Source organism: Purpureocillium takamizusanense, chromosome 13, assembly GCF_022605165.1.
Source record: "Purpureocillium takamizusanense chromosome 13, complete sequence".
Lineage (NCBI taxonomy): Eukaryota > Fungi > Ascomycota > Sordariomycetes > Hypocreales > Ophiocordycipitaceae > Purpureocillium > Purpureocillium takamizusanense.
In genome coordinates, this window is record NC_063080.1 from 290,098 (window position 1) to 308,799 (window position 18,702).

Sequence of the window (18,702 nt, forward strand, 5' to 3'; positions counted from 1 at the left end):
ACTGGGAAAGCGTGTCGTGGCGGCCTGGAGGGTTTGGAGCGGCATGCAAGGTGAAGATGGTAAAGACGAGTCGTATGTTGGGTGCACGTAGAGGATAACGACCAGGCTGGGCTGCGTGGCACAAACAATCCACTATATCCCATGGTAGCAGACGTGGATGGCGATGTAATTTACGCCTTAAAGCTCTTTATATGCTACAGAGCTTATAGGATATGAACAGCAGAGCCATCTCGGGCACTCTACCCGAATATATATTATACTAACCATACCGAGTCTTGATCTAACTAAGTCATTATATAGATGAGATACACTTAATATAATAAGAGCGAGAATATAATATAAAGATCTTATAAGAGAGAACTCCTTAACGCTAAAAGTATATAATACACTATAATGTATATAGAGTTAGACGTAATACGTAATAATTATATATCAGACGCGGGGGTTCTACCGATAAAAATTTGCGCGGACCTTGACCTGATGCTCGACTCAATTAGAAATCGGATGGATGCTAGCGGGGCTATTGCGGGTTATGCAAGATACTGGAAAGAGAAATCGCTAGAGAACGTACGTGCCGTGCCAGAGGGTGTCACAACACGTCCGGGGTAGTTTATTAGCCCCCAATACGCGGTTTCAGCTCTTCGATGCAATATTTTTGCTGCCTAACCAGCCCAATTCTGCGAGCTAACTGCAGCCCCCAGGTAAACTTGACACTTTATATGATTTGGTCTTCGCCCCGTCCCTGGAAAGTTTTCTTCCCTACATTATCTGTTGAGATAAAACGACAACCCACTCTTTTCAGGTGATATACTTCGTGCACACATCGACATCAGTCCTGTCGCCGTCTAGCATCGCGCCACAACGAGGACCCTTTCATAGGCGAACAACATGATGTCGTCTGCCTTGGGCCTGAGGCGGCGTTGCGCCACGTCAACTGTTCAAAAGAAGTATGACAAGCGCCTTAACAGTAGCTTAGATTCCTTTCCTCAGGTGAATGCGAAATACCCTCATCCCCTTTACGTTAGATTTGAGGTCTTCGAGAGAATTTTGTTGGAGCCAACGCTTCGTGGCTTAGCCATGGCCGAATTTGACCTACGAGAGCGAGAGCTGAACAGATTCGCATGTGTCATCTTCTTTCGATGGTCATGGGCTTCTGATGTACTCCGAGGCCTTCTTGCCGAACTTGAAGAGAGAGCGATTCGGGATATCCACGGCGGGTCCCATCAGGTGGCCTTCGACACGGCCATGGCCCAACTCAGGCTGCGGCAGGATGACATCGTATTCGGTGATCGGAGATGGAATCGAGTCTCCAAGTTCGTCGATGACAATGCATCCTTCATAAACGCTCTTCAGAAGCCCAATTTCGACCTAGACTCCATTATTGTGGCCCCTCACCCGGCCGATTTCTTAATTTGGAAGAAGATTGCTTGCCTTTTTGTGGAGAGACACGACACGATATCGCGGATTCCGGGCTTTTTTGCGGTAGAAAGGCTTGCTCGATCTGATAACGAAACTGAAATACCGCTTTCTGCCGAGTACTGGGAAGACAAGGGCGCTGAATTCGACCAACCCGCACCATTCGCTGATCCCACGATCGAACTGAACCAGAAGCCAACGGACGCCATCAGCTATCTTCTCGACATTCCAGGCACCACCACTCGTTTGCTTGATGCAGCCGACACATGGCATGTGTGGGTCTTCTGTCGACAAATGCGACTTCAGACGAAGAACTCGCGCTGCCAGCAAGAATTTGAGATGCTTGAATCATCCAACTCCTTTGCAGATGAATGGCAAGTGTTAGAGTGTCAAAGCATCCACAAGAAGCAAAAGACATTTCTTTCTCGAAGAAAATTCACCAAACTGATATTACCAGTAAGCTTGAAAATTGGAGTAAAGGCTTCCTTCCGCATTCTAATTTGTTCAAGAGTATCCCTGGCATATATAGCACCGCAGATGATGAATATGTAAGTATAGAATTCGTTGGATCTCATTTGCATCTGATACTACTATACACACTAGAAGAACAGCTAAATACTGATTCAGATCCCATATTTTAGTTCTTCTGGTTTCACCAAGAAGCGGTGCATTTTTCACAACTGACGCCGCCATGTCTTACCGTCGAATTTGTGCCTTGGAATGAACTCAGAGATGTAACAGACATTTCAAGCACAGATGGCCTCGATGATTTGTCTTTTCATCAGGATCTGCGTGGTGGGCAATGGAAAACACGGGATACTTCGGCGGATCACGCAACAAAAATGGCGCAGAGTCTGTATCTGACAGAAGACTTGTTCACGCCGCATGTTTTTGAAAGCTATCAATACCCTGGGATTCTCCATCATGGCTCAACTCTATTCCGCTGCAGCGAATTGAGTTCTACCGACTTCTGCGCAACTTTGCGCACGTTCTGGGCCGTATGGGTAAGCCTTTAAAAAAATGAGATCCATATGAAAACGCGGAGGCCAGTCCTGCTTAAAAAAAAAATAACCTTCCACAGAACGATTGCGCAATTACATACAATCGCCAGGAAGGCACTTTCTACCTGCTGGAAACAGCGCCAGGGATAAAGAGGCGTTCGCTAGCAACGACTTACAGCGAAGACGCTGCCCTGCAATTTTATGAATCGAAATGGCGTGATCACTTATCTTTAAAGGAGCAGAGGGACAACCTGAGACGCCTTTTAGGCCAAGAATATGACCCAGTCTACGAGGATTTCCTCAAATATGTCCCGCCTTCAAGGCTTCAGCTGGACTCGGCGGAGAGAGTGGGAGAGGGGTCATTTGGATTCGTTTACAAGACAGCTTGGGAGTATAACCATGGTCAAGCCACGGAAGGTGACGTGAAGACTAAGTTTGTGGCCCTGAAGCTGATCAAAGATGCGGATGATATGGACCCTCTGCGGCCGACGGGGATTAAATTCTTCAAGGAAGTAAATCCCACCACTCTCTTATCAACTTGGAAGAGGGTACTCACACATTAACTTGTTAGCTTGCAGTGACCTACAAAGCCTTGGTAGGGCAAACTGTGGATCTGGTAAGGCTGATTGGCTTTACCATGGTCTCCCCCAATGATTTCAAGGGCAAACGCGTCAGTAGTAGGACATCAGGACCCGAAGAGGCACCTGCTTTCGTTTTCGAATATGCGTCCGAGGGTTCAATCCTTGCACACTTGGACCGTGTGCTTCAGCCCAACGCTCTCATGGAGAATTGGAAGATTATTCACCGGGCCATTCTTTCTATTGCCCGGGCATTAAGCTCCATACACGACAGAAACGTCATCCATGGGTACGTATACAAGCAGTGACTTGCAGCGCACAACCACTGATGAGCATGAAACAGTGATTTGCACGCCAACAACATCTTGGTCGAGCGCTCAACCTTTGAGTCTGGGGAAGTCGAATTCGACTTCTTGCTTTCGGACTTGGGGGAAGCCAAATTTCAGCGCAGCTCACTAACCCACACGACCTCAGGCGAGCTTGTCGGTATCCATACCTCGGAACAAGCCATAATGGAGGCCGGCAAAGCAAAAGACATGTATGATTGGGGTCGGCTGGCAGCCATCGTTATACGGACGTATCAAGACCTGCTCGCCGGTCCCCACGGGGCTATCAGGTGCCCGTTTAGTATCCTTTCGGCAATCCACGCTTGCTTAGCACCGGAAGCAAAGTATAGGCTCAACGCTGGAGGTGTGGTTATGATCCTCGAGCCGTTGTCAGTCGCTTTTGTGGATTGTAATCCGGAAGAGGTGACGTGGAGTGATGAGGATGCGGATCTCAGCGAGGCAATAGACCGTGCTGACACCTCGGCCCATTCAACGGAGAGCATGATGGCTCGGATTCTTTCTTCTTCTACTTTGTAGCTATCAATCTTTTCGGACTGCAAGAGAAACAAATGCCCAGAAATGACTTCTTGAAATCCATCTCACACTAAAACCGATTGTGAGTATTGAGGCGTGGTTTGTGCTGACCCAAAGCAACGTTCAGCCAGCATCAATACATGTACAATGAGGAATACGGTAACATTGGTACACCAAAATTCGGGGTTCGTGTTAAACAGTAATTCATGTTCCTGTGAATATTCCAAAGACTAAAGTGAGTACTGTATTTTCGATATGCCAATCGACCCGCCGCAGCAACAAAACCCACCACAGGAGTACAATTCTAGTCAAGTCATCGTGGCGCGACTACAGGAGATAACGGCCTCTTGGTTGTCAACCACTTTCCCTTTCCCTTCTCGCTGCTTCCCCTAGCTTGAGGTAGTATTGCGCCATTATCGTATGCGCACGTACAAGCTCAGCCAGTGCATTCACCTCCCCCCCTTCATGTGCTGCTTGAAAGTGCGCGATGGATGCTAAGATTTGTCGGACTTGATTGAAGAGGGTATTGTGAGTTCCCGTGTATATCAGCAAAATAGGCTTCGGTTGGAACAAGACTCACGCTTTGGGTCTGCTGTCGACGCGACAGTTGTATCACCTTCGACAGTGCAGTGTAAGTACACAAGTCCGACTGCCATGGAGATGTGAGGGTCCCCATCCCTCCCCGCCTCATCAATCAGAGGTTGCAGAACAGAATACGCGTATGTTTTCCTGTCCATTCTAGAACGCCATGAGTCCTTTTTCGAGGCCGTTTTGCCGCGTCCAGATGTCTTTGCCGCTTGTTCGCGAGCCTCGCTTTCCGCCTTGTGTATTTCAACCTCCCTGGTGATTTCGTTGGCGCGTTTTCGCAGTGTCTCGGACTCTCTCGCTCTAGTGCCGTCTTCAACATCTCTAAGCCCCGACTTTACCGCGTGTAAAAGTTCAAAAAAGGTTTGGGCAACATGAGAGGCCGTCTTCGTTCGTTCCAGCGGGTTTTCTTCACAACACTCCTTTATGACCATCCAAATGGCACTTGCCACGCTGTGGTGAGAGCCTTGCGCAGAGAAAACCCCTGATCGTAGAAGGCCATCCCCTGGCTTTACTAAGCTGCCGGCGACTGACGCTGGTTCCATGTCGAAGAATAGCACGGCAAGGACGACTCCGAGTCTGATTCACTCCCGTGGTCAGCCAGTATGCTTATCAAACTTTGACCAGAACTCACGTCCATATATCCGACCGCAACGAGTGCATCGCGACTCCATCACGTGTCGAAATTTTGATCTCTGGGGCCTCAAACCGCGGATCTTGTTGATCTCGCGAGGTGACCTCCCAAATCTGTCTGCAGTTAGTGAAGCTGAAATGCCATAAGCCTTCAAGCAAGCCAGAGAACCATACCGCTCTGGCCTTCCCCAGATTGGTGATTTTGGGTCGCAAAACATTGTTGGACCCTCCTGACTCCTGAATACAGATGTTGGTATCGCACAGAATTTTGATGACTATGTGAGCAGCATGAAGGGCGGAGACGGTTGCCGCCAATTCGTATGCAATACTTAGCCTCTCGGGCAGAGTTACCTTTGCCCACAACATCTTATTGGATCTTCTTTTGGCAAGCGTTGAGTCCGCCCGGAGGCTTTCCATCAGGGCGTATTTGACCCCTTCGAACTCAGTGATGGCCAGGAATTTCTGGACCAACGCCACGTTGCCAATCAACCTGTAAACTTTGACTATCTGACCAAGTTGATCGGCAGGAGCGCGTTGAATACGCTCGAACGTTGCGGGTTTATCGTAATAGGTTCCGAGGAGAGGTCGTCCCTCAGCAGTGCTGGATGTAATTGTGACAGAGCTATGCGGCAGTGGAATAAATTCTGGCACACCCTGCTCCACAAGGCGTTTGTGTAGAATTGTAATTTCTCCTCTCAATTCCGAGATCTGATGGAGAAATTGCACTCGGTGCTCCCTAGCCTCCTCGGCGGTTACGTTCAGATTTGCATCGATTAATGGGAGACGCGAGGTAGAGCCATGAATGGTCATCTACAATGTCGTAAGCAGCGTTTTATATCGAAGAAGAGGACCAAAACGAGGCGTAAAGGGAGGGCATTTACCAGAATTTCCGCGGTAAAAGATCGTTGGATGCGATCTAGACGTGCTTTCAAGTCTTGGAACCGAGCTTGACTGATTCTTTCCCAACCGACGTGATAGATGTTCCCAGACTTGCATTCTTCAAAGAAACGCGTAACCTCTTGGAGGCATTGATGGAAAGCAGAGGCGGACTTGACCTGTTGGAGTGTGTTTCGAGACTCTTCGTACGTTTTCGACAGCGCAATGCAAATATTCGCAAGCTCGTGGCATTCTTTTGGAAAATGACAAACGCCCTGGACCCCGGAGATCAAGTTTTTGACAATCGATGCTATGGCTGAAGCGTTGGGCAAAATCGCCGCTTCCAACTGAAGCCAGTCAACAGAGGTAGAAAGCGACATGGCGAGGCAAAGCCGTGACGAGTGATGTTTTCTTTCATTCAGCCTGGACTACGACGAAATCGAGTATTCGAACTGAAGCAATCGATGGGTCCTCTGGCCAATTCGAGAAGCACAGTGAGGCTGCCGCGATGAAGCGCGCTAGTTCGGAAAACGCTCACGCTGCAGGAAGCCAGAGGCGACAGGCTTCTTTTTTTTTTTTCCTGCAAGCCCTCGTTCTTCGGAACGGGGACGTCGGCGGCGGACGGGGGAGACCAGATGCTCGGGTTGGCGCGACCGGCTCATTAACATGGTGGCCGAGGCGTGCCTGCGGGGAGGAGGAGGAGGACAGTCGACACATGGCAGAGGCAGAGGAGGCCTGCAAGGCAACGAGGCAGTCTGGCGACCTGCAGGACATTCCGGGCGACATGATCAAGGTCATGGATGCCGGGCGATGCCATCCGGACTGTATGGGGGCCAGGAGACCAGCGCTCTTGCGACTCGGGCCATGAGGACGGGCAAACGTGGTCTTGCGAGTGGGCGGCATCAGGCTGGCCAGACCACTGCAGCGCCTCAGCCCCGGTCTCACGTACTCTACCATAGTTGTAGTACCTGTAGTTAGGTACCTAGTAACGTACTACCTAAGGTACCTAGGTAAGGTTTATGTAACTGTAGTAGGCTAGGTGCTACCTGTAAGTTGGTTGCATCCATGCTGTGGCTACAGCTGCATGACCGGCCCGCCGTGGCACAAACCACCTGAGGATTTTCTGGGGACTGGAGGGCCTGCAGCGACAGCGACCTTCCACACGCCCACCAACCGACCGATGCAGTGCACGGGCAGCCCAACGCCCCAACTCCCGTCATCTTTCGTCACGCCGCCATAGTCGTCCTGAAGCCCGCCCCTCGAGCGCGACGACTGGTCGTGGGCGGCCAGCACCTCGGGGCTCTCATCTAGTCCCAAGCATGCAACGTTCAAATTTGGGCCTCCCGCATTCTGTGCTGGTCTCCCTCTTGTGCGGTCTTCATGGTTGGGGGGGGGGGGCGGGTCGCCTGATGATGCACGCTGGGCCCCCCTGCCGACCGGCGCAATTGAGACCGGGCTGCCTTCTGCTGGAGGCTGGGCTGCAGTCGCAATTGCAGCCAATCTGGGCCGCCCCCAGGCTGCTGCAGGAAGCAAGGCGGCCTGCGGGCGGCGCGTGGTCGGAACCCCATCGCGGGCTGTTGGGCGACGGCCGCGATGCGCCACCGGGCTGCCTACTACCTAGATAACCAATAAGGCTTCTTACGGGGACGTGGGCCGGAGCAATAAACACCATGGAAATCAGTGGCAGGCGTGGATCGCGGTAGACTTTTCGCCTCCAAACCGTCTCCACACGCGTCGCGCTGCAATACAGCCGCATGCCGCCCCCACTGTTCAGGGTGGGATGGCGACGCGCGACACACAGCCGCAGCAGCTCACGAAATCACGAGCAAGACGCACATTGCAAACAACGCTTGGTTATGGATGTTTGAGCCATGGTACAAGTAGGCGTCCGCCGCGAGGCTCAGCCCTGCCCAGATCCTCCCCCGGCGAAAGAATCCAACAATGCCTAACGCCTCTCTATACCGCCGTCTAAGCCAAAAAGTCTTTATCCAAAGGGGTATAAGAATGCTGCATCCCATGTCCCCCATGCCCACCCATGCCCTCCCCCCTTTCCATGCGCCCGCAAAAATAGTCCCGAAACGCCACCTCCCATCCGTATATACAACAGTCAAACACCATACTCATCTGCACACAAAGTCAGCACAATGCTCATCGTCCATGGTCAGCGGCAATCACCACGTACCAAACATCGACCTCTGCACGAGCCCCCTCCAACACACGCACCCTTGCCGCCATGATGATGGCCTCTCACGAGGACTTGGGCGGAACACCAGGCGAGCCCTCGTCCTTGTCAAAGTCAAAGACAAAGTCGGGGAGCTTGCCCTTGATGCCCGAGACGGAGCGCTCGAGGTTCCAGGCAAACTGGTCGTCGCGGATGGCCATGGTGGCCTCGCCAAAGTCGTACGAGGTGAGGTTGTCGCGCAGCTCCTCGTCGGGGAAGCCATTCCAGGAGACGAGGTCGCTGCGCCACCAGACGCCCTTGTGGTTCTCGGGGGGCTCGTCGGTGGCGCCCTTGCTCCAGCGCATGTAGTGGGTGCCGATGAGGCCGTCCTTGTTGTAGACGACCTTGACGTGCGAGGTCCCGTCGAGGGGGATGTCCTGCCACAGGCGGGCGTCCCAGCCGCCGTGCTGGCTGACGGCGCCGAAGCGCGGCTTGCCGTCTTTCGTCCAGACGACGACGTGCTCCCAGTCGTACTGGTGGCCGATGCAGATGCGGTCGCCAATGTCCTTTTCGAAGAAGTAGTCGTACAGGTAGGCGCACCACCCATTGTTGCACCGCTGCCGCGAGTACACGTTGGAGTGGTCGAGGTCGTACTCGTCGCGGCAGCCGTCGATGTCGTGCTCGTGGCGCGACCGGCCCTGGTCGATGTGCCCGCGCGGGCCGATGGCCGGCACGTTGTAGCACGAGTCCGTGTCGAAGTCCATGGCCGGCTGCCACTTCTTGTCGAGGGCGGTGGCGCGCGCGGGGAGGGGGTCAGGAGGGTTCTCGTCGAAGCCGTGGTCGTCGCAGAGACCCTGCGCGGCCTGCGTCGAGGAGATGCGGAAGACGCCCCCCTGGAAGGTGGTGTAGTTGTAGGTGTTGTCGTCGAGGACGGGACGCGGCGCGGTGTTGTTGTTGTTGTTGTTGTTGTTGTTGGTGGCGTTGGCGTTGCGCGGGTAGATGGACGGCGTGTAAGTGCCGTACGCGCAAGAGGCCAGAGAGAGGGAGCTGGCCAACGCGCCCTTGATGGAAAGTGACCGAACCATGGCGACGACTTGTTGTGTCTGTGAAAACGACAGGTGTTTGGTGGTCAAGAATTGTACAGTAAAGACTGTCTGAAGGCAGTGAAGGATGAGGAGGAGGAATGGGCCGGTAGTAGTGAGTAGTACCTGGGCCGTCAAGATTGGTTCCAGTGGAAGAAGCGAGCAGTGCAAGTGACTGGAGGCGAGTAGTCTCAGAAGAAGCTTGACTTGAGTCTGGAGAGTGACTGGCAGTAGAGCGTGACGTGAAGTTGGTCGCAGCTGGAACTCTGGAGAGTGAAAGTAGTCTGAATGTGAAGATGAATGGGGGAAAAGCAAGTCCAGGAATCTGGGGGGATCGGCCGGTCTTTTATATTAGAAAACAGCCAGGCTGCTGATCTGGTAGAGTTCAAAACACTTATTGGCGAGCCAACTATGATGCCGAGAGAAAAGTGTAATGGCGAGCCATGACACGCGCCCTGCGACGCGTGCGAGGTGGTGGTTCTCGTGACGGGGGGCCCGCGATATTGGCGCGGTAGTAGGAAGTCAACCTGCGCCGCGCGAGGGACGGACGCCAATTATATATAAAGAAAAAAGGGACGGACGGACAAGTGCGGGCGTCGGCGCCGAACCCAAATTTCTAAGACACAGACGGGGAAGGGGGAGAGTTACAGTGGACAGATAGGGGCGGCGCGCGCATGGTTTGCGCCGCCTCGTCGGGGATCGCCAACAAGGGCGCGAACGCGGAGCGAGCGAGCGAGCAGCGTCATCGTTTTGATATGGAAAAAGTTAAGGGTCCGCCCATCGCGCGCTTGTGGAAATACTGACCACAAGACTTCGCCCGGATTTTGCACAGCGGGCGGCAGCGTGGCAGTCAAGCGGCGCAGGAAAAAGGGGGGGAGGGAGGGCATCACAATTACATTGTCGGTGGAGGGAGGAGCGAAAGGTCCCGCGCGCACATGAAGATGAATGAATGTAGTATGGTCCAGTAAACGTGCCGACTCTCCACGCAACGCTGGATACCCCGATGGTGAATACTACGGTGGGTTTAGCAGCATATGGACGGGCCCTGTGATCGGGGCCACACGCACGCAGCCGAGGCAGGTGGTCGACCACCCATGTCTTGGCCAGGGGCACACGCACATTCTCCGCTCGCACGCACGCAAGCACGCATGGCACGATCAGGCACACACCACACACACACACACACGTAGGGCAGATTGGCGAGGCGTGGGGGGTACCGAACCAATAGCCTCGCTGGGATCGGATGGGCATCTGCCGCCCACCGCCGAGATGAGATGGAGCGGGAGGGGCCGGCGCTGCAAAAATGGAAGGGACCTCGTTGACGATCGACCCTTGGCACCCCGCGACTGGACTGGACTGGTCGGGTGTGGCGTCGACAATAATAGATGGGACGTCGATTTATCTGCGAATGAAAAAAAAGGGGGTCCCGTTCTCGTCCATGTCATATATCAGGAGCGGCGAATCAGAAAAATGGCCTCGCCCGTAGACTTTGTCGCTCGAATAAAGTCCACCCCGGATCGATTTTATGATTGGGCGGACGGCGCTCTTTTTCTCCTTCTTTGGGTTGCGACCGTCTGCCCGCTAGTCGTAGGGAAGCGCAGATTAAAAGTCGTCGTCGTCGTCGTCATCGTCGTCATCGTCGTCATCGAGTTTGCGCCGTATAAGTCGTGGTCGAAAATGACATTGTGGCGTCGACGCCCACTGGGTTTCATTAAGCTTCCGGGGCGCATGCCGGCATGTAGGCGGCCCCCCGGTTTTACCCCAGACAAGGGGGGGCACAATGCCGGCAGGGGATTTTTTAAGCTGAGAGGTGGGTGTTTGGAAACTTTATTCGGTGCGCGGTACGCGACGTGTGCGGGATTCTTGGCAGTTACGCACGTACGTCGTCTGTCCATGCGCGTGGTGCGAGGTCCGCTTGACACATAAACGCCGGGCTCTTTCGTATTTTGTGTGCTCCCATTACGTGAAAAATGCCAAAGTCCCCTCGACAGATAGATCATGCATGGTGTGGGTCGTAGTCATGTTCTGTGCCTCGAGTCGGGCGCCCGCACGTACATGCATGCACGCTCCATCCGGAATTGGCGGCACTTGCACCTGCCCCCCCCCCCTTCGCTCAAGTGCTCCCGTCCGCCATGCGTGTAGGTTGTTGTTCTGTCATGTTGTCGTTCTTTTTTTTCCCGGGGTTTTTCTTTGCAACTAGCTCATCTTGTTGGGTACGGACCGGGCACCTTCTTGTCAAGGAAAACCCCCAAAAGAATAAAATGACGAAACATCCAGAGCGACTTTCCAAAGTCGTCAGAACCGCCCGGCGGCGGTGCAGGCAAAAAGAGCGCGCCATCCGACGGACCGGCCGCCATGAAGTGCTGCTGCCCCGGGCGCAACATTTGAACATTGCGTGGAAACAAAGACGTAAGCCATGGCCAGATGACTGTTTTTTGTTCGTCATCGTTCTTGGACCGTCGACCCAGTCAGTACCTGAGACGAATCGAGGCGCCAAGTACTATATAAATACCTTGCGTCTTCCGTCTTTTTCTTGCTTCTCAAACTCGTCTATCCCCTCCTTGCCGCGGCAGCTTGAGCATTCGAAAAAAAAGACCAAAAGCGACAAGGAAAAAGAAGAAGAATAGAAGGAGGGGACGAGTCACCAGCCATACAAGCCCCAGTATAACAGCCCAGCACAATGCAGTCGTCGTCTCGCGCCCTCGTCGTCGTCGCCTTGATTGGCGGTGCCACCGCCGTCGGCTGGTCGGCAATCAACAGCAACAGCAACAGCAACTGCGGCGAGGCGACCGAGATTGCTGCGTCAAGCAACCGGACTTGATTTCGGGCAACAGGCCTATTACCCTTGAGCCCCCGACTTGGACCAAAAGGCCTCCTATTCCCCTTGAGCCCTTGAAGGAAGATGTTGACCCTGGGAGACTAAAGGATATCACGGAAGACAAGTACTACGATGGAAGTGCTGGTCGAGGTGTAAGTGGAATCCCCCCCCCTTTTTCTTTTACCACCAGCACTCTCGACGTCCCATTCCAGTCAAATGGCGACGGGGGGAGATAATGTCATCATGTCCGCTTCTCACACTCCAGGTTGATGCGCCTCCGCCCATACATAGCGATGCAGATTCGACACACAGAGCTGCTATGGCGTGATGGAGACCGACCTCGGCGACGTCGTGTTATGGCACAGGCCGGTGCCTACGCAGTGCAGCCACCGGAAGCAGGTAAGAACATTATTACCCGTGTCGGGCAGCAGCGCTCGCTGCCAAGTCACAACCCCCCCCTCCCAAAACCATTTCTTTCTTTTCCCCCGGTCCCTTCCCATGCCACCAGACCCTGCCGCAGCTTCTGCTGATGAAAGAGTTTCCCCGATTAGTGCCCCATGACAGGCTACCCTTGCCGCTTGACTAAAGACTTCAAGACGGTTTATTACCGGTTGTAACAACATTCATGGGCATGATGTCGCTTCCGACGTTGGGGAAGGGGGGAGTTGTGGTGCGACATGGAGCTGGGTCTGCTTGGATTTTTTTGGGGGGTTTTTTTTTCAAAAAAAGGGGCGTTTTGGGGCTATCAGCTTAATGGGATACTTATATTACGTGAATTTAAAAGGGGAGGGGAAAGATATTACGAAAGATAAAGAGCGAGTCTAAAACGAAGACGTGCACGGAAAGAACGTGCCCTATCTAGCGTGTCGCCATGCTGCCCAAGGCGTAGCATTGTGAAACTCGTTAGACGTTGACGAAGTGTCTTTTTCTTCTTGTTTTTGGTTATCGCCTTGACCATTGACTAATGCCTACTGATCATTAGACACATACATAAATGCCAATGCCGTCCACCACCCCCTTGTCGGATCAACGCTCCCCTCCCCCGACCTCCCCCCCCCCCCGCCCACCCCGCTCTTTACGAGTATTTCAAGTCCATTCGAAAAGTCACGCAAAAAGACACCTCCCCCTCTGCCCCCGGCATGAATCCTCGAGCTCTCGTCGCCGCCGCCTTGCTTTTCGTCGCCGACGCCATGGCGGCGACCGTCAGCACCGCGCCCAGCGCCCCGACTGAGACCGCGGACAGGAAATGGAGACTCCCTCCCATTTCGGGACTCCAGAGTCCCGACCCCTGCGATATACTGACGGAGGGCTACGACATGCGGTATCTTGGCGCCGGCGTATGTGGACCGACTCTATTCTATTCAATCGTGGGTGGTGGTCACAATATTCCACCCTCCCCCCCCCCTCCCCCCACCCCCCCCTCTTCCTCTCTTCCATTTCGCTCACACGGCAGACGCCGCCGCAGAAATGCAGGGAGGACTCCAACACCTGCCACTTCGTCTTCAAGGATGTCAACGATGGCCTCGGGGACCTGGTCATGTGGCAGCGGGCTATGCCGGAGACATGTCACCCAAAGTCTCCGGTAAGAACAACCAAAAGCGGGAGTGGCTGAATGCTCTAGGGCGTGGCTGCTGCTTATAATGCCTCCTAGACTCTACTTCGTATATATTTCCCAAAGGTCCGCTCTGCTAACGTAGCGTTTTACTGCAACGTAGTGCACGAAGACGGGCAACTTTTGCTACTGGTGCAAACGGAGTCGTGTCCCCTTGTGTGCATAGGAATAGATGCAGATACGTGGGCAAATCGTGTTCATCTACACTTTTGACCCGCGGGGGAGGGCGGTTGCACAGGGTCGGTTGGCATCATGTTGTTGTTGAGAGGGGGAAGGGACACATTGGGTCGGAACGGGACGACGTGCGCGTTGGACGAGACGCGGCGTCGTGAGCAGCGGCTATGTATACGGACATGTTCTTATATCTAGATTTGTTGCAATACCTATCGTTTGGCCGCATCGTGCAGCGAGTCTTGCTCGTCCAAAAAGCGAATTTCGGTCTGGCAACAATGTCCTGTATGACCGACCTGATATCAAGTTTTGTATCAAGCCTTTTGATGTCGGGTCGCATCGCAGGTCATGTACGTGTATGTAATTGGTGGGCTTCCGTGTTATTAGATGGAAACGAAACACTGCCCTCTCTGCCTCTGGTCCGCTAATAAAGTCGTTTGTCGTCTTTGGTGAGGCTGCAGTGATGGCCGTCAGCCAATCGGACAAGGCCAATTACGACAGGAGGTACCGCGCGGTACTCCGCAGTAATCCGCACCGCCCGACACCGTGCATATTTCTTACCAACCCCACATTTGCACAGGGCGGCGACCCCTCTACAAAATTCAACGCCCATCATTCATGGCTCGACTTTTCTATCCAACGCCCACTCACATGCATCCCGCCGCTCTTCAATAACGACAACGACAGCGCACGCGCAACATCGCGCATCACTATCCCCGTGAGCCGCTGTCTCGACTCAGGCCTCTTCGCAGGCTCCAGCGCCGACCATGGCGGACCTTGCGGCGCCGCCCGTGCTGTCCACGCCCGACGACCACATCCTTGACGTCCCCGCCGCCGACGCCGTCCTGACCTCGACCCTCTCCGACGACGCCCTCCGCTCGACCTACGAGATTGATCGTACGGCCGGCGAGATTGTGCGGGGAGCATGGAGGACCATCGCCCTGCAGTTCCCCGACCACATGCTCGTCGATGCGCCGCGCGTGGTGGAGCTTCTCGGCCGGGAGCTCGCCGCGCGGCAGACGCAGCCCGACTCCAACTCGTCAGACAGCACGCCGTCCGCGCCGAGGATACACATCCTTGCCGACACGAGCTATAGCGCGTGCTGCGTCGACGAGGTGGCTGCCGAGCACGCCGATGCCCAGGTCGTGGTGCACTACGGCCGCACGTGCCTCAGCCCGACGAGCCGCCTGCCCGTCGTCTACGTCTACACTTCGCATCCGTTGGACCACGCCGTCGCGCTGGACCGGTTTGCCGCCGAGTTTCCCGACCCGGCGGCAGAGGTGGTCGTCATGGCGGACCTGACGTACCAGGACCACGTCGAGGGCCTAGTGAGCGAGCTGCGCGGGCGCGGCTACGTCAACGTCTGCGCGACCGAGGTGGTGCGCGATCCTGCCGCCGTGATCCCCAACCGAAGGATACGTGAGCCCGCGCTCGACGACGATTCAATACGGCGGCACGCGCTCTTCCACATCTCGGACCCTCCCGCGGCGCTGCTCCTCGCCCTGCAGTCTCGCTTCGCGTCGTTGCACGTGCTCTCGACGTCGGCGTCGACGTCGCCCTCGGTCGACAACCCGACGCTGCGCACCATGGGCCTGCTGCGGCGGCGGTTCGCGCGCGTGCTGTCGCTGGCGTCGGCGGGCGTCGTGGGGATTCTCGTCAACACGCTCTCCGTGGCCAACTATCTGGCGTCGGTGGACCTCTTGCGCGCCAAGATTGCGCGCGCGGGCAAGAAGAGCTACACGGTGGTGGTGGGCAAGCTGAACCCGGCGAAGCTGGCCAACTTTGCCGAGATCGAGGGCTGGGTCGTCATCGGGTGCTGGGAGAGCGGGCTCGTCGAGGAGGACGCTGGGTACTGGCGGCCTGTGGTGACGCCGTTTGAGATGGAGGTGGCGCTGATGAGCGAGGAGGAGCGGACATGGGGCGGCGAGTGGTGGGCAGGCATCGAGAAGCTGCGGGCGGAGGACGCTGCCAGCGAGGTCGAAGCAGAAGTGCGGACAGGGGCGGCAGATGTCCAGGCTCGGGATGGCCAATCAGCAGACAATGGAGATGCCGAGGACGACATCGACGGCGACGAGTCGCTGCCGCCGCAGTTTGACCTGCGGACGGGCAAGCTCGTCAGCCACAGCCGGCCGATGCAGCTGACGGTGCGGAGCGCGAGCGGGACGGCGACAGGCAAGGGAGAGGCGGAGAAGGGTGATGGCGCAACACCAAAGACAGGGTCGGCGCTCGCGCGGCGGGCGGCCGGGGAGCTGGCGAGCATCAACGGGGTGGCCAGCCCGGGGGCCGAGTACCTGCGGTCGCAGCGGACGTGGCAGGGGCTCGGCAGCGACTTTGGGGCGGGCGAGGCGAGCACGGCGGTGGAGGAGGGGCGGAGAGGGCTGGCGAGGGGTTACACGGTGGGCGAGGCGGAAGCGCGGCGGTGAGGGCGTTTACTATCTGCAGCCGTTCATTATCTGTGAGCGTAGATGGCATTCGCAACGGGAACCGAAGGTGATGATGTTATGAAGGGAACTCATGATGGACGGCGTGAACGGATTGATGGTCATGACGTTGCGGTCCCATTTTGGATCTATCTACCTATGCGCGCACAATAAGAGGGTGCGCTTCTTTTGCGCCCCGTGGTCATGACGGGCGCAGAAACGGGCAAGCAAAGGACCAAACAAGGCCAGCAGGGCAAGCAAGCAAAAGCCAATGAATGGAAAAATCGACGAGGTATATGTCCCATGCGGCAGCGCCATTCGTCGGTCCGTCCCTATATTCTACCGAGTGTCGCGAATTCCAGTCCCCCCAATATCCCATCCACGTCGCAGTCATTATCCGTTTCTCCACGATGTCATCGTCATCCGTCTCATCCCACTGTCTGTCTATACGTAGACCCTCCGCGAGTGGCTGTGGCTGCGCCGCGAACCGCCGGAGCGGCTGCGGCTATGATGTCGATGGCTCCCGCCATGGTGATGCCTGCTGCTGCCCCCGTGGTGATAATGCGTATGCCTCGTCCTCACCACCCTCTCATCCCCATAATACGCACTCAGGCTATCCCCATGGCTAAACGCCGCCACGGCCGTCGTGAAGAAGAAGATGATGTTCATGATGGCGAAGGCCCAGCTCGCCTTGAGCATGGCGCAGGGCTTGTTGGGCTGCCAGTCGACGACGTAGGGCACGGCGACGTGGGCGGTCCAGCGGCGCGAGGCGGAGGGGTCGTCGGAGCAGTCGGCGTCGGCGATGCCGCGCAGGAGGTAGACGCCGGCGATGAGGGTGCCGAAGATGCCGAGGTCGACGAGGGAGACGAGGCGGGCGTTTGCGCTGGAGCGGTGGTAGGAGAAGAGGGTGAAGACGGCCCAGGCGAGGGCGAGGACGGACGTGATGAAGAGGATGAGGATGGCGTCGGGGGTGAGGGCGTTGTGCGTGACGAAGATGTTGATGAACCAGGCGAGCATGCCCATCATGGGGATCTGCGTCAAGTCAGTCAGTGGGGGGATTCGGATTGTGCGCTTGGTGGTGAAGCACGGAGTCGGTCGGTCGCAGAGTACCTAGAGAGGGACGAGGGAACGTACCAGCGTCACAATCTGCGAGATGCGCGTGCACACAAACACGAGTGCGAAGAACATGGCGGCGGGCCTCGTCGCGGACCCAGAGTCCGACTTCCCTTGCGTTCCTTCTTCTCTTTTGCGCTTGGATCGGGTCGTTGAAGCCAACAGCCGCTATTCACGGGTGCGCCGCGGGGGGCGAGGATGCGCCTTCAGCCCGTTGGGATTATTAGGCGCAGGCGGCGCAGGCGGCGCTGACGTCGGCGCGGCGGAACCTAAGCTCGCGGCTTGGTACTGGCTAGGACCCCGGCAGAGACAATGCGATTGTCTGTCCGTCTGTCGTCGCGTGGTGGTAGTAGTGCGTGCGTGGTAGCAAAGTCAAAAAAAATGCGGGAGGATGGAATGAAGGCGTGTCCGGTCGCAACGGGGCGCTGATCCGGTGTGATGTGGGTGCGGAGGAGGAATGAGAGGATGGGTGTGGGTGATGGGAAAGGGCAAAGAGGTGTAAAGAGAGAGAATGTGTGTGTGTGTGAGTGTTGCATGCACGCGCGCGCGCGAGGCTGGGCGGCGGATGTTTAAATATACAAAGCACTCGTATCGTATTTGCGTGCACCCGCACCCACCGCGCAAGATGGGGGGATCGAGCGAGGCAGATAGACGGCCGATGGCTCCTGCGAGGTGAGGTGGCTGGGAACGTTTTTTTGTTTGTTTAGAGAGGGGGCGGGCGGGCCAGGCGGGCGGGCGGGTGTGCATGAATCTGGGCCGAATGAGTTTCCACTTGGCTTAGTAGTTGCCCGTACCTTTTATTACCCAGTACCTAAGTTGGTTGGATGGATCTTGCTACCTCGTACTGTAGGGAGACAGGGATGTTGGCTGTCGGTCGGGTTCTGAGCAGCTGTCTGCTCTCTCTCGAGTCGCTTCGCTCTTGGTGCCCGGGTTGGGTAGGTGACTGACTGCAAGGGCCTGCCTTGCGTGTAGTGGTGGTTTCGCAGCGAAATATCAGGGGGTTGGTTTAGTACTAACACGCAGCTGGATGGCTGACAAGTTCCTTGGTAGGAACCAGGCTGGAAGAGCCTACCTCAATGGAAGGTACCTGAGCCCAGGGCACTAACTGACCAAGGCAGTGGACTTGATGAAAGCCAAGCCTGCCAGAGCAACCAGGCACGGGCGTCCACCCTTCCGCACAGCGCAGTATAGGGCACCTGCATCTGCTGCTGGGCGGGCACTGGGCCATGGAACCCAATGGCGCGGGTTCCCGAACGGCATGTGGCCAGCGGGTGGCTGGAAGAGCAGCAGCAGCACCACGACCGCCACCACCATCCACCATCATCAACCCATCAGTCCAAGTCCAAGGCGCATGCACGCACGCACGCATGCATGCA

At 55.9% G+C, this 18,702-nt stretch overlaps 4 protein-coding genes across 4 annotated transcripts; 2 read left to right on the plus strand and 2 right to left on the minus strand.

The window, feature by feature from the left end:
- Positions 1–8,196: 8,196 nt before the first annotated feature.
- JDV02_010604 (uncharacterized protein) lies at positions 8,197–9,573 on the minus strand (the record flags this gene model as incomplete). The annotated part of the gene is made up of 1 exon (XM_047992352.1): positions 8,197–9,573. The coding sequence occupies exon 1, from the start codon at positions 9,193–9,195 to the stop codon at positions 8,197–8,199; it is 999 nt and encodes a 332-aa protein (XP_047848366.1). The 5' UTR covers positions 9,196–9,573.
- Positions 9,574–13,200: 3,627 nt separating this feature from the next.
- On the plus strand, positions 13,201–13,622 carry JDV02_010605 (uncharacterized protein; the record flags this gene model as incomplete). The annotated part of the gene is made up of 2 exons (XM_047992353.1): positions 13,201–13,347; positions 13,464–13,622. 2 exons carry the CDS (start codon positions 13,201–13,203, stop codon positions 13,620–13,622), a joined length of 306 nt encoding a protein of 101 aa, XP_047848367.1.
- An 817-nt stretch (positions 13,623–14,439) lies between these two features.
- Positions 14,440–16,522, plus strand: DPH2 (Diphthamide biosynthesis protein 2). The gene has a single exon (XM_047992354.1). The coding sequence runs from the start codon at positions 14,561–14,563 to the stop codon at positions 16,214–16,216; it is 1,656 nt and encodes a 551-aa protein (XP_047848368.1). The 5' UTR covers positions 14,440–14,560; the 3' UTR covers positions 16,217–16,522.
- Positions 16,321–18,016, minus strand: JDV02_010607 (uncharacterized protein). The gene is made up of 2 exons (XM_047992355.1): positions 17,348–18,016; positions 16,321–17,245 (listed from the first exon to the last, which is right to left on the minus strand). Exons 1-2 carry the CDS (start codon positions 17,399–17,401, stop codon positions 16,658–16,660), a joined length of 642 nt encoding a protein of 213 aa, XP_047848369.1. The 5' UTR covers positions 17,402–18,016; the 3' UTR covers positions 16,321–16,657.
- Between the last annotated feature and the right edge of the window lie 686 nt (positions 18,017–18,702).

Coding starts and splice junctions, on each gene's coding strand:
- DPH2 (XM_047992354.1), top strand. CDS start 14,561: ATGGCGGACCTTGCGGCGCCGCCCGTGCTGTCCACGCCCGACGACCAC.
- JDV02_010607 (XM_047992355.1), bottom strand. CDS start 17,401: ATGTTCTTCGCACTCGTGTTTGTGTGCACGCGCATCTCGCAGATTGTG. Junction 17,246..17,347: donor TCTCGCAGATTGTGACGCTG/GTACGTTCCCTC, acceptor GACTTGACGCAG/ATCCCCATGATGGGCATGCT.